The 14,964-nt window shown below is 46.2% G+C and overlaps 1 protein-coding gene across 26 annotated transcripts in view; it reads left to right on the top strand.

Moving 5' to 3' along the window:
• LOC144684561 (uncharacterized) overlaps nt 1-14,964 on the top strand; it is a 336,148-nt gene that overhangs the window by 296,671 nt on the left and 24,513 nt on the right. For all 26 annotated transcript variants that reach the window (XM_078548502.1, XM_078548509.1, XM_078548490.1 and 23 more), the window contains one exon: nt 13,412-13,453. In XM_078548502.1, the coding sequence (XP_078404628.1) occupies nt 13,412-13,453 (42 nt within the window). The remainder of the gene's footprint in view (nt 1-13,411; nt 13,454-14,964) is intronic.

The raw sequence follows: 14,964 nt of genomic DNA, 5'->3' as shown, positions 1-14,964 counted from the left end.
GCTCTCATTCGCCCACCACATCATTGCCACGCCGCTTTATCATGCTGGGCGCTATATTTAAAGTCCAGCTATGTGCATACCTCTCAGTGCTTCCAGCCCATGACTGCTGCAAAAAAAGACATGGCCCTAAAAGGTAAAAAGACTGCAGCCCCCAGGTTCAATGACGCATCGCTCGAGTGCCTTTTGGATGGAGTGGAGGCTCGCCGTGATGTCAGAATCAGATGACGAGACTCTAGTCTCGGTCATGTCACAGTTGCTGGAGCTGCAAAGGCAAGCTCACAGAGTCATCCAATCATAGTGTTTTACCACATGGAAAGAGGCTCTTTGGCCCATCATGTCCACTCCGGTCATCAAGCCCCTATCTAGTCTAATCCCATTTTCCAGCACTTGGCCCATAGCCTTGTATGCTATGGCGTTTCAAGTGTTAACCTGAATACCTCTTAAATGTTGTGAGGGTTCCCGCCTCTACTACCCTTTCAGGCACTGAATTCCAGGTAGCCCCCGCCCTCTGGGTGAAAAATCTTTCCTCAAATTCCCTCTAAATCTCCTGCCCCTTACCTTAAAGCTATGTCCCCTGGTTATTGGCACCTCCACTAAATGGAAAAGTTTCTTCCTATCTACCCTATCTTTGCCCCTCATAATTTTATACACCTCAATCAGGTTCCCCTTCAGCCTTCTCTGCTCTAAGAAAAACCACCCCAGCCTATGTAGTCACGGCAACATCAGGAAGGGATGTCCACTGCACTCCTCAGATTGCAAGGCACAATGGAGAGCCCGTCCGCCTTCAGGCTGAGGTGATAGCGCCAGCTTGCCAATGTACTGAGGTCAACACTGGTAGGATGGCAGCCACCATGGGGACCTTGGTCCAGGACATCACTCCTGCGCTGCTGCACGGGTTGAACTCCATCGCTGACACCATAGTTGGCATCCAACAGTGTGTACGCAAGAGGGGTGCAAAGCAACTCGATCTCAATCCAGCTATCCTCAAGGAGTCAGCCTAGGTTCTCGGACACCCACAGGGAGGAGGATCAGCAGGTGCACACCCCGGGGCCATCCCACCCAGGTGACTCCGGGGTGTCCAGCCCATTGAATCGCCTCTTCCTGTGACCCCAGCAGCTGCACTCCACAGGCCAAGGAGGGTGCCATTGCCACACAGCAGGTCCCAGGAAGCAGGCTGGGGCCCTCCAGGTCTCAGCCCTCCAGGGGACACCTGTCAAGGTCATCACAGACAGGGCATTGCAGTCAGCAGGCTGCCTCTATCTTCACTGTGGATGTCCAGGGAGTATCAAGACATAACGGCAGGGTTAGGAAGGTTAAGAAGATGTAGTTGCACAGCCTGGCCATGGGTGTTAATCACATGTACATAATGTTCACTATTGTCAATAAACTCCCAAGAATGTCTCCCTTCCCATGGCTCCTTGTTCTGATGAGCAGTGTTTGTGTCACTCAGATGTGAATCCTTTCTGCACAAGGTAAAGGCAGGCGACTCAGTCCAGGGCCTCTTCCCTGTGCTTTGTGCAGCCTTCAGACCAAAGTGATGGTCCAGCCTCACACTCCCTGGACACATTACTGATGTCTGCATCTCGACGGTGCTTGTCACTGCTGCCAGAATGTTGTGGGCAGGCACCACAGAGTTCCATCATTCTCTTTGTTTCCTCTAAGCACCTTTAAGGTGGGGCTTGTCCTCACCTCTTCAGCATCTGTGACCAGTGATGCTGTGCCCCTGAAGACGGACAAAGGATCAGATGTTTTTAAAGTTTCATGGTTGTGTCTCCATGATATGACCCTGATCACAGAGCGCAAGTGAGCTGCCCTCGGCCAGTCAGGAATTAGACATTCTCAGAGGCTATATGAAGATCCATGAAGTGTCCTCACTGCATATCGTCATTATCCTCCCACAATTGTGACTATTAGGGCCTCCACTGCATCTTCATGACAGGAGCATTATCATAGAGGTTATGTGTACTGCCACAAGCCAGACTGCGGTCAAATGTTCATAGATGCAATGTGAGGATCTTATGGTATCTCCTCACTGCATGTCATCATCATCCTCCACAAGTCTAGCAGCTATGAGGGCCTCTCGAGCATGCCTGCCTCGACTGGCCAGTGCGATGGCCTCATTGCCGTCATCATCACCTTCAAAGACCTCCTCAGCCTCATCACCATTGATGTCCTCCTCATCGGAGGAGACCTCCAGCTCCTGTATCTCCTCCTCAGCCAGCTCCTCCCCCCATTGCAGCACCAGGTTGTAAAGGGCACAGCAGGCGACGATGATGCGTGACACATTCTGTCGACTATATTGCTGAGCTCCACCAGATTGGCCCAGGCACCAGAATCTCATTTTTGGCATCCCAATGGTTTGCTCCACCAAGTTGCGACTTGCAGAATGAGCCTTGTTACACCTTCGCTCTGCTGCAGTCTGAGGCTGCCGCACGGGTGTCATCAGCCACGTCCTCGGCAGGTAGACCTTGCCCCTGAGAAGCCATACCTGCAGCGTCTGTGGACCCTGGAAGATGTCACGGATCTGTGACTAACTGAGAATGTAGGAGTCGTGCACACTCCTTGGAAACCATGTGCAGACCTGCAGAGTGCGTTTGTGAAGTCGCACATTCAGCGAATTGAATCCCTTGCAGTTGACATAGTTGACCACGTGTGCGATGGAGACCTAAGCACCACGTGAGTGCAGTTGATGGCACCCTGCACCTGTGGGAAGCCTATGATCTGGGCAAATCCAATCACTCTTGCATCCTGGCTCTCCTGGTCCCGGGCAAAATCCACAAAGTTGTGTGCCCTCGCGAAGATGGCATCTGTAGCCTCATGGATGCACTTGTGGGTGGAGGCTTGTGATATCCCACAGAGGTCACCTGTGGAACCCTGAAATGAGCCACTGGCATGGAAATTGAACGCCGCTGTCACTTTCATGGCCACTGGCAGTGAATGCCCTCCATGTCCATGTGACGCCAAATCGTGCAGCAGATGGAAGATGTGACCAAACAGTTCCCTAAACATGCACGGTCTTCAGCGACACTAGTTCTCAGTCATCTGCAGGAATGAAAAGTGACATCTATAGACCCTGGGTCTTGCTAGGCACCGACCAGTGATGGCTTGCTGTGACTTTATAGCAGCGTTTGCAGAAGCCCCAGCTGCCCCTTCTTCCAGAGGGTGCTGCTTGTCCCTCTGTGCAGCCAAGCACCTCCGTTGTTCTCTCCTCTGTCATCTTTGCTCTCTGTAAGCCACAAGGCATACAGTTGGTTCACTAGGCTCTATGGTCCTGATGTACTCCTCCTGCAGGATGAAAGAGAGGGACGCGTGGGTTAGCATGAGTGTACTAAGAACCTCTTTTGTTTAAGTCTGAAGGTCCCTTAATGCATCCCAGAGAGTGCTGGCCACCACTTGGATGGCCAGTGTTTAGTGCGCTGCATGGCTGCCTGAAACTCCACCTTCCTCTGTCCCATTCCACCTGACCGATTGGCGGCAGCTTTTCCCACTGGTTTGCAAGCTGTGCTCTCAGCCAGGCACAGGCATTCTCCTAAACCGCACTGCAAAGCTGCGCTGTTAGCTTGAACCATGGGAGAGACTGGTCCAAACCGGGATGATGACATTGCAAGGGGCTGTGAGCGCCTCCAGCAGTGATTGCTCCATGGCCAGCTTTAGCAAGGAGATTGTACAACATGCCCAGTCGTCCAACTGTCCAACTGTTCTGCAGTCCACTAATACACTCATTAGTTTGCAGTCTGTGCCTGAGGGGTGAAAAGCTCTGGAGCACTTGGTGGCACTTTAATACCTCTGCGTTGCTTGAGTGGTCAGATAAACTAGAGGCCTGACTCCAATCATACAATGTGGCTGCGCCTAAACTGTCTCAACTGCAGAGGAATGGTCACTTTACAGAAGGTTTCATTAATGCGTGGCTGCTTCCCTTGCCCACCCACTCCTGACATGCTTGTTCACTACCATCAACTGCAAGACAGCCCTTGCCCCCCCCACCCCCCTCCCTCCCCTCACCTCACCCCCGCCAAAGTCGCCTCAACCACAGGGCAGCCTTTGTTCCCCCCACCCCCAAACCCGCCTCAACCTTGAAGTCTAACAGTAGTACTCCGCAACGTTACTGTGCACTCACCTCCGAGTTTCCCTCAAAGTGCAGCCCGCCAAGTGCACACCTTTTATATGCTGTTGTGAACCACATCGGTGTGCAATCATACCGACGTGGGTGGACGATCCATTTTGGAGGGAAGGGGATGAATCCGGCAAGCTAGCCTTATAATAATATGCAGATGTATCACAATAAGATTCCCAATATTCGATGGCTAGAAATGCAGCTCGCCATCAATGCGCTGAACAGACCAAACCGATTTATGGCCTTCTTGCCACATTGTCCGCTTACGCCACCGAACACACCCTTCGCCAGCAAACACTGATGATTCTGCCCAGGGTGGGGGCATTTCTGGTTCTCTGTCTCTGGTGTTCTGTGCTCTCCTGCAAAGAGAGAAAGAAGAGATCTATGAATGTGAGAAGTGGAATGTTTTGAGAGGATGGAACGACTGCATTTGTGGACCGTTGCTGTGAAGGATGGGTGTAACATTGCAATGAGATCAGTGTGTCAATAGTGCCTGGTCAAATGGGGATGTGAGGAGATACCTCAATAGAAAGGTGTAGGTGCATCTGAAAAGTATGGTAGAATGAGGAGTGATGTGCAGGAAAGGCTGGAGAAAACAGATTCAGGGTGTTTGTGCTTGAATGTGCCATGCCGCTCAATTTTCCTGCCCAAATTAACCTCTTGCCACATTGTAGCCAAGAGCAAGGCACGACATTACGACTGCAGCCACTTCCAGCCATGCTTAATTGTCTTCTGAGTCTGTCTTCATTTACCCATCTATGGGGAATCGAATCTCCCTGTGAGCCCTTATAGCTCACAGCATCACATCCAGGGACATATTGGAGAAGAATGGTGCTGCCTTGCTATGTTGAGGCTACATCTGTGCAGTCCTTGGCTTTCTCATAACACTTCAATTCAGACCCACACAGGGTCTCTTCAAATATTGGAGATGAGTCTGATGTGTATTATCAACATGCCCATCTGCTTTAATTGATTGGAAAACCTAGCAGCGATATGCAAATACAGTAGCTGGGTTAAAAGGCCATTGACAAACATCCTGTTTCCCTGTGCTTGTGGCCTCCCTTGCTGCATGTATAAAAGTTAAAATTTCTTCACTAACAATAAAAATGTAAGTTTCAGCTCATTTAATCAGCATTGATACAAATCAGGGGCAGCATGTTCAGGAAACTGCAGTTGGAGATGCTTTACAATCTTGAATCTATACTTATGCCAGAAAATGTATTAAAAGAGATAGAAAATACAGAGCAGATCTCAAAGGATAAATGTTTAAAAACACTCAAAAAAATTCTAATAGAACAGAAGACGAATTTATTTCCTTCCTGCTGCTCCTGGAAACCTGGTTGCCATATGACGAGACCCTCTGAACAAACACAATTGGAGAAAATTTGCTTTGGAAAGTTGAGGGCATGGCCAGTTTTGTAGGCAGAGATTTGTTCAGGTAGACTGGTTGATAGATGGTAGAAAAAGATCAAGGAGACTTGGGAACATTGTAGTTATGCACAAACTTTGTTAGACATACAACTTGCTCATCAGAAATCTGTACGTGTAACTACATACACCACCAATTCTAGCGGGTGTATATGCGCAATGGTTGATATAACATCTGACAAACTTCATGGCAGGTGAACAGTCAAAGTATTGCCAGTGTCACCATTTTTGATGTAGTAATCCGTGGGTCAACAAAGAATATCATTTCGTATGCAAGCATTTGAAAGCTGCTGTTAAGTGTTTGTAAAACATATTTTAAAAAGTAGGCTAGAAAAGAGTCAGGGCGGTTTTTATTTTATTACATCTGTCTGACATTAAAACTGGTTTTGTTTTCATAAACCCAGCCTTTGCGATCATGAATGACGTTTAGAAATTAACATTTAATGAGTTGGGTAATTCAAATATATTACAACTGTTCTGCAGGGGATATGGCTACATTTTATCCATTTCCTCACTGCAATAATCATCAAGCGTTTCTTATGTTAACTGTTAGACTAGCAAAGGCTATCCAGAAACCGCTCTAGACAATTTCATAGTCTCCGAACTGCTGCCACACATTTGTAATTGTGTTTCAGAAATTGGGTGATTCAAACACTGTAAGTAAAAAGAATGCTACAAGGCGACTGGATGCAGATGGAAACAGCTGTTTGAAGCGCTTGAAATAGCTGGTCCACTTAATGAAGTTTAAGTGATGCCTTTATAATTGACAGATATGGTAAGGCAAAATGGTTAATGCCAGATGTTAAATATAGGAGGTATCTGGGATGCATAGGGACGGTGTAATAGTTGGGTACTATATTCATTATTTTCATTGTAACAGGTTTTTTTGTCCAATGTACAAGAGATTTAATTTTTCAAGCTGTTGCACAAAAGCTTTTCAATGAAAACAATGTTAAATTTGTAAATTCCACTCTTCACATTTGCAAATTCCATCACAAAATGCTACACTTGTATCTTCAAAAAACATTGGGATTATTTTTCTGGTTTTGTTTTCTTAGGATTTTATTACTTAACAACAGTTATTAACACTAACAGATTAAATACTTAAAGAAAATAATACTCAATAACATTAGGACCAGGTTAGATTAGATAGGGTTACATCAGGTGAAGAAAAATATAGTTAAACTTAATTTTGTTTATTTAGATTATATTTGATCTGTTATAATAAGATTAGGTGGAATTATGTGAGATTACTTTATTTTGACACAGGTGCATTTAGGTAGGGGTGGCATGGTAGTGCAGTGGTTAGTGCTGCTGCCTTACAGCTCCAGAGACCCCGGTTCAATCCGTGTCTGTGTGGGGTTCCTCCAGGTGCTCCTGTTTCCTCCCACTGTGCAAAGACATGCTGGTTAGGTGGATTGACTACAGTAAATTGCCCATCAGTCTGTGTGTGTGCCCTGTGATGGACTGGTGTCCTGCCCTGGGTGTGCCCTGCCTAGTCTGTCTGTCAGGATATGTTCCGACTCCCCATGACCCTAAATTGGATAAAGCATTTCTGAAAAAGTGAGTGAATTTAGGTAAAGGAGTCAGTAATGTAATAGGGGTCTTGGACACTGGGCCTACTATTGAGTGTCAGGGCCCAAATGCCACAACTCTCTTAATAGGCTCAATGATACCAGCCAAAAGGTAGAGCACTGGACAGTATGATATCAGTACAAGAATTTTTAAATTAGATAGTCATCCTAAAATGCGACTGGAGTATCTGAGTAGTGTTCAATTTGATGCACACCTATACCCAATAGGCATTGAAGCGCAGTTCCAGTAAATACAAACAGATTTTTTTTTTTGTCTGGGTATTTCATACCATTCCCTAGATTAAGCCAGTCTGCCTCCTGTAATGCACTTGGATCTTTTCCACTACTGCTGTCACCTTCTGCATCCAAACTAAAATGCTCTTCACTGGTTGAAGGTTCCTGAAATTTTTGACCGCCATGAACAGGTACCTCCAGTGGAAGAATTTTTTTTAAAGAACAGACCTCAGTTTTGAGCAAGATTGTCTAATGCATTCCCGAGTGTATGGAGCACCTGAACAACATCAGTCTTGGCAGCACTGTAAGTGGCCTACATTACTAACCCTGAAGTTATGCTGGATCTAATAGGGTTATAACCAATATAGTTTGAATCAGTTTAGTACTAACTGAAGAGGATGAATTGCATTTAACATTAAATGAGTGGTAAATTTAAATGTTGTTCTGAACTTTCTGAGTTCTAGAGAGTAAAAATAAATTCAAAGCGTTAACGGTGTATGCATGGTCATTGCAGGTGTTAATGGAGTTCGACCCAGCAGTGCTCCACTGACTCCCCAACCAGGTACCATTACTACTGCTAAATAACTGGCATAATGGTTGACTATGCTGGATATATATACAGATGTAGGTATTATTTAGATAAGTGAAAATTTTAAATAACTTTCAGACAGGACAGTTTTTAGTTCCATGTAATAAATCTGCACAGAAAAGAGCCAAATGACCCAGAATTGCCAGAGGCAAAAAAATTACAGATCATCAATTAAACATGGAGATTTTTGTGGATGTTAGATGATACAACTGTGACAGCAAACTTTGGTTCTGTAGTGCTGGCAGTTTCAGTGCTACAGGTGCTGGTTTAGTACAGCTTCCAATCACTTCTGGTATGGATCGCACCAGACTGCACCATGGTGAAGGCATTAACACGGCTGTCATTGCCACTGTAGTTAACACCCTCCCCTAAACATGCACAGCTGAACAAGTGTTCAGCAGCACGAAGGACAACCCGAACAGCTGTATTTGAAGAGGTTATCAACTTTTTGCAGATTAGTTGCGGATTACTTTCTACTGGTTCTGTTTGAGTTTGTGGAAGTATTGAGTGATTTGCAGAGTTTGTTACCATTGGTAAAATCTTCAGGGAGTGCTGCAGGACATGGGGTAGGTGTTGCTTGTGACTACAAGGTCTCTGAGCACAGCACTTGATCCCACTCATGGGTGCCATAATAGCAGATTCCCTTAGACTGCAGAATGAGATGGACATGGTGCAAAGCCGGAAAATAAGAAGCCAGGTTGCTCACAGAGAGAGGGGCAGTGGAGGGGGAGAAGGACATTCAACAGGGGGGCCTATGATCTTCCAGAAACAGTTTTCTTACCTCCAAATCAGCCAGGAGCTGTGAAAGCTTCTTCTGAGAAGCACAAGGTGCTCACAGAACTCTGCCACCTCTTGGAATCAGGCCTTCTGCCTCAGAGCAGGGAGAAAACAGCACTGCCAGTGGTTGCGAAGGTGACCTGTGCCCTTAATTTCTTCCCATTGTGAATCTTATATCTAAAATCTCCCATTTGCCACCCATTGCTGCAGAGTTGACAGAGGCTCTTTATGTCTGAAGAGGGAGTTCATTGTCTTCTCTAGGGAGAAGCAGGCTAAACTCACACGTGGTGTTGGCAGGATAGTAGGCGTACCCATGGTACAGGGTGCCATTGACTGCACACACATGGTTTTGAGAGTGTTGCATCTCAATTTTGTGATGTACAGCAACCGCCAATGTTATCACTCAGTGAAACTGTTATTGGTGTGCAACCACAATTAGTACAGCATGCTTGTTAATGTCCACTATCTGACAGCAGTCATGATGCATTCATTCTCTGTCAGTACACTGTTCCATCACTTCTTCAGCCACCATGTCAAACCAGAGGGTGCTAAGCACTAGACATGGCTCATGATTTCCTCCACAACCCAATCATATGTGTCCAGCATATGTAAAGTGAAAGCCAAGCCATGCTACCTCAAGGAACATCAAAGATCAGACAGTTGGAGCACTGAAGCAATAATTCTGCTGCCTCAACCATTTTGGAGGAGCCCTCCAGTACTTGCTGGAGTGAATATCATGAGTGATGGTGGTTTGCTGTATCCTCCACAATATGGCCATCATGAAGGCACAGCCTTGACAACAGGGATTTGGTCACCACCTTAGGAAGAGGAGAAGAAAGAGGAGGAAAAGAGGAGGCAGCTAGCAGATCCATGTACTAGTCAGGCTGTCCATGAGTGTCTTAGTCAACCTGTGAATACAACCCCAGATACCAGTTGTATAACAGTTCCACAAATTACCATCCCTCAGTTATGGACCATCCTAGCACACTCTTGGCCAAAATCCTGAATTAAAAGCAATCCAACAAAATATGCAGTATTGCACGCAAACTCAACTGTTCACCCTTGTGCAGTCCCTTAATGCCTATTGTACCTTTGCCTAGCCTACCGTTGTTACGTGGTGCTACCCCAATATCTGCAGCATTGCTGGTAGAAGACTGCTGACTTCCAGTGAGGGAGGTAGCAGGTGGCCTTGCGGGATGCCCTTGAGCAGCTCTGAACTTAGAAGGCCCAGCTTCAAACTGGAACACCTTGGCATAGGCAGCAGCAGTCTGGGTTGGCTGGATGACAGGCAACAACATTAATGGCCACTCAAGGGCCACTTCCCACCTCCCTTGCTATTTCACAGGCAGAGGGCTGAAGCCAGCAACAGATCAGAAACTTGGCAGGTAATATTGCTTGAGTTTCGGGCAAGAAAGAGGGGGGTGTCTTCTTTACAGGCCCCTGTTTCATTTGGAGGCTCCCCAAGCTCCAGAAACCCCTACATTTACCGTCCTCCCCACCCTGTTCACCTCAGCCCCCAATCCTCTTCACCCACCTCATCTAGACATGCCAGCATGCCCCCCAGCGATTACCTCCACCTCCTCACTTACCCTGCATCCAGCTCCAGCAATGAATGTTGTTGGGGAGTGAATGGAGTCCCAGTAGTGGCTACCACTCCTGGTGGTGCTGCTGAGACCAGAGAGCTGCTGACTATTCGATTGGCCAACAGCTTTTGGAGGTGGGACTTCCTCCTCTGTTGCGAGAGGAAGTCATGCCTCAAGGTTCACCACATGGACTGCAGTGGTTCAAACTCTTTCGAGTTATCAACAGTCACAGATTGCAACTCTTTTGAGTACAATCACAGTTCTTGGTTTCCGGGAGTGGGACATGAACCCACAACCCTCTGGTTCAAAGGCGAGGGTGCTATGAACTGAGCCACAGCTGACACCCTCCTACAGTGGTTCAAGAAGGCAGCTCACCCCACATTCTCAAGGGCAAATAGGGATGGGCAATAAATGCTGGCCTAGCCAGCGAAGCCCACATCCCGTGAATGAATGAAAGAAAGGTAATTAATCCCAGTGGATTCTAAATCACTGTGAGGCCAGGGGACTTAGTGGAAGAGGAACATATGCCGTTTCCGCAACTGCGCATACTGGACATAAAATCCAGCGCTGTATTGTGGTTTGCTCTGCAAATGTTCTCATGGAGTTGGCCATCACTTCCTCACTGGAATGGATGGGCACCCTGTGCCAAGTTGGAGCCATACTCCTCTATGTTCCTTAGCAATGAAACAGGCTTTCTGACAGGCTAACCAATGTGCCAAGCATTTCTGTGCGCATGTTCATCAGACATTTTCTATACGCCTCCCCCTCTAAGTTCTCATCTGAGTTCTCCACAACAGGTCTCATTTGCAACCTCGTTCTCCCGGGAGCTGGCACACATACAGTCCTTTCCCTTGGCTGACTGTGGCCCACTCATGCCAAATGACTCACCACATGCAAATCCTGTGCCTGTGCTACCCTCTAAAGTATGTGCAGTGCCAGGATCTGAACTGGTTGCTGCAAGTTTCAGATTAGGTGATGGTGTTTTGTCTTCAGTCTCATTCCTGTGGAAGTTCGGCCTCCTGCACCACTGCCTGGCCAGGTGGCAATTCCCAGGTATGGGAAAGCATAAGGACAGGATTGCAGTGAGGGAATTGAGAGGGAAAGCAAGAGCTACATGGTTACACCAACTGCCAATTGTAAATATTAACAGGCTGTGGGATGAGAGTGGCACATGAGAAGGCCAATTAGATGGGAACATACTGTTATCTGGGTTTCAGTCCTGTCACTAACCACGCCCTCAGTAATGGCCGTGCTAATGATTTCCTGCAGAGTATCCTCCATGGGATGAGAATATTCAACCAAGCCTGCCCTTCTCATCCCCAACCCGCATACCGCTCTCCCTCCCTACCCTGCAGTTAGGCACTGCTGCCTCCCTTTATGGACCACCTTGCCCTGCAAGAGAGAATGAAGAGTGTCAGTGAGTGTTGTGCATGTGTGTTTGGGTGATGTGCCTACTACAGCTGGCAGTGTGTGCAAACAGTGAGACGTGAATATGTATACAGTTTTCAGCGGTGCTAAAGTGTGTGAGGGTGAGGTGAGATTTTGAATGTGAGGTATGAATTGTGGTTGATAGAGGTTGTTGGGAGACGAATGAAGGGAATGTGTTGAATGAAACAATGTATGAGGTCAGTGATGCAGTTGGTAGGATAGGAACATTCATAGCCCTTGACCACTCGTGTAAGGTCATTAAACTTTTTGGGCCACTGTATCCAGATCCCCAGGGCTAGGCTCTGCCATTGACTGCAAAGACTACCTACTCCTACCTTCCTACACCAAGAGCACAGCACTGCATTGGAGAATCTTGGAGCATACATTATGGCCTGTTGCACTATTTTCAAGGCTCCTCCTGCTTTTTAACCCTTTCATAATGTCCAGACCCTGCTGCTACCAAAATGTACCTCATCTTTAAGAGATGCCGATTTGCTTTAAGTAGTGCAGATTGGCTTTAGATGGTACTAACCTTGCACAAACTTAGGCCTCCTACTAAGGTAGCTCACCACCACCTTCTCAATGGCAATTAGGGATGGACAATAAATGCTGGTCTAGCCAGTGACACCCACATCCCATAAATGAATTTTAAAAATGCAACCATTCAGCAACACCTTCAGCATTGGGCTGCATGCCACAATCATTGTAATTAGAAGGCAGTATGAAGTTTGCATGCTGCCTGCATTAATTTGAATGCCCATGAGTTAATCATGCACCAAAATCCCAACACCCGATTTTGGGTGTTATCCAATGTTGACCCCCGCTCACCTGAACTATATTAAACACTAAAGTAAAATTTATAAATGGCACAATAATATGAGAAGACTAGCCCCATTAAAAATGAAACCACCAGGGTTTAATCATCCTTAATTCCTTAAATGCAGGCAATGAAAGAAGTGAATGCAGTCAGATAAAAAAAATGGTACATGGATTCTTAGTTGCTTTGGCTGTTTTTTGATTCAAATGAGGAAATAGATTAACACTGCAGTGTCAGAGGCTTAGGTCTCCAATTTTTAATTGGAAAGATGTAGTCTTTGGTGATTGCAACGGTCATGAATTAAGGGTGGATTTTACTCCAAAGCGACATCCTGACTCCTGCCAGTTAGTTCAACCGAGGCTTCATTTCCATCAGGCCAGCAAGCTGTGTCTCAAAACTGAGCACTCTGGGGTAGTCTGTCGGCTCAGGTCACCGCAATATCAGTTAGCCCAACCAAACTCCAGGCCAGAGGAAGGGCCCAACATGTAGAGTGAAGGAGCCAGAGCAACAGTGGCACATGCAGGTGGCCCAACAAAAGTAAAGAGGAACTCGCCTTTTGGGTCCCCTTTAGTTGAATATCCACCTGGGTGATTGGACCATGCACAATGTCAGTTAGTTCAAAAATGGTAACGGGGTCCTATTGGCATCATAGGTACTAATTTCTATTTTAAATGGACCTATCATCTGACCAGGACAGCTGTTCCTTCCAGCCAACGATAGGTGAATATTTCTATTTTTTTGCCATTATGGCAATGAATGGGTCATTGATCTCTATTTTTAGGTTGCTACTGCCCTATTTCTTCAAAGAAATTCAACTCTTAGTCCTCAAAATGACTTACTTCTAAACTCTCTGTCTTTTTTGAACAGGTGGAGTGCAGCCGGGCTTTGGAGCTAAAGCAGCCAAGCTAGGTAAATGAAAACACTTCCTGTTGACTTGAGGTGTTTAAAGATTATCTGGTAAAGCAAATATAGTGATTGCAATATGTCCATCGAGGCATTTGTTTGACTCATCACGATAAGTACATGGTTTGAGGAGGCCAGGCTGGACTGTGGGTCTTGTTAGTTCTTAGAAAAGTATAGGAGCAGCAGTTAACTTACCTAACACCTCAAGCAGCTTCCTGTCAAGAGAATGTAACTTGAGGGAGGCTAAGTATATCCGACTTTTTAGTATGGCTTGCGTGCATCATGAATAGAGTTGATTGCCTCCTGAGGAGATGGTGGGCATTCTCACAGTCTGCAGGAAATTCCTTTCCTCCAAATTAAAATTAAACACAACTTGAAAGAGAAGAAGATGCCGAAAATAAACCCTATAATCAGCCTATAAGGTACATATGAAAATTCTGTTTTGGCAGCAAGGTGATTCTAAAAGGAATGTTATGGAAAGAGCTTTGAACGTTCAAGTTTAAGCATTATGTATAAATAATATTTGGGGGGGTAATTTTAATCTAATCTGCCAAATGGAATGGGATCAAACATCTGTTTTACCATGCTCACTTATTACCTTCTATCGACTTCAATGGAAAGAAAAATTGGGTGGGGTATAAAATAGGTAGCTGACCTGATCCCCAGTTTCCTCCAGGCAAGTTAGGTTAAAATTTCCCCCTTTATATATGTTTTGCTGTATTTATGTAAGTAGTTGGTAAGTAAACATATCGCAGACTTATTGTTTAGAGTCAGGAGTTAACACAGCTTGCTGAAGCAAGAAGTAGAAAAGTCACATGCGCCAGTCTATACAGAGATTGCTGATCTCAGCCAGGGTGGAGTAAATGGTGCTTTACTTGGCCTGTGCACCTTGAGTTTACTGGGGAGGGGGAATCAATTTGAGTTCCTATTCCTGATCACTATGCAGAACCATTGAACCATAGATTCTTTCATTCTTTCACAGGGTGTGGGCATTGCTGGCTAAGATGCCATTTTTTGCCCGTCCCTAATTGCCCTCGAGAAGGTGGTGGTAAGCCACCTTCTTGAACTGCTGCAGTCCACGTGGTGTAGGTACACCCACAGTGCTGTTAGGAAGGGAGTTCCAGGATTTTGACCCAGCGACAGTGAAGGATTGGCAATATAGTTCCAAGTCAGGATGGTGTGTGACTTGGAGGGGATATTGCAAGTGGTGGTGTTCCCATGCATCTGCTTCCCTTGTCCTTCTAGGTGATATAGATGCCGGGTTTGGAAGATACTGTTGAAAGAGCCTTGGTGAGTTGCTGCAGTGCATCTTGTAAGTGATACACACTGCTGACACTGTGCATCGATGGTGGTGGGAGTGAATGCTTAAGGTGGTGGATGGGGTGCCAATAAAGCAGGCTGCTTTGTCCTGGATGGCATCAAGTTTCTTAAGTGTTGTGGGAGCTGCACTCATCCAGGCAAGTGGGGACTATTCCATCATACTCCTGACTTGTGTCATGTAAATGGTGGACAGGATT

This window comes from Cetorhinus maximus, chromosome 9, assembly GCF_964194155.1.
Source record: "Cetorhinus maximus chromosome 9, sCetMax3.hap1.1, whole genome shotgun sequence".
In the NCBI taxonomy this organism is placed as follows: Eukaryota; Metazoa; Chordata; class Chondrichthyes; order Lamniformes; family Cetorhinidae; genus Cetorhinus; species Cetorhinus maximus.
The sequence above is the reverse complement of the archived record's forward strand: the minus strand, read 5'-3'. Positions and strand labels throughout refer to the sequence as shown.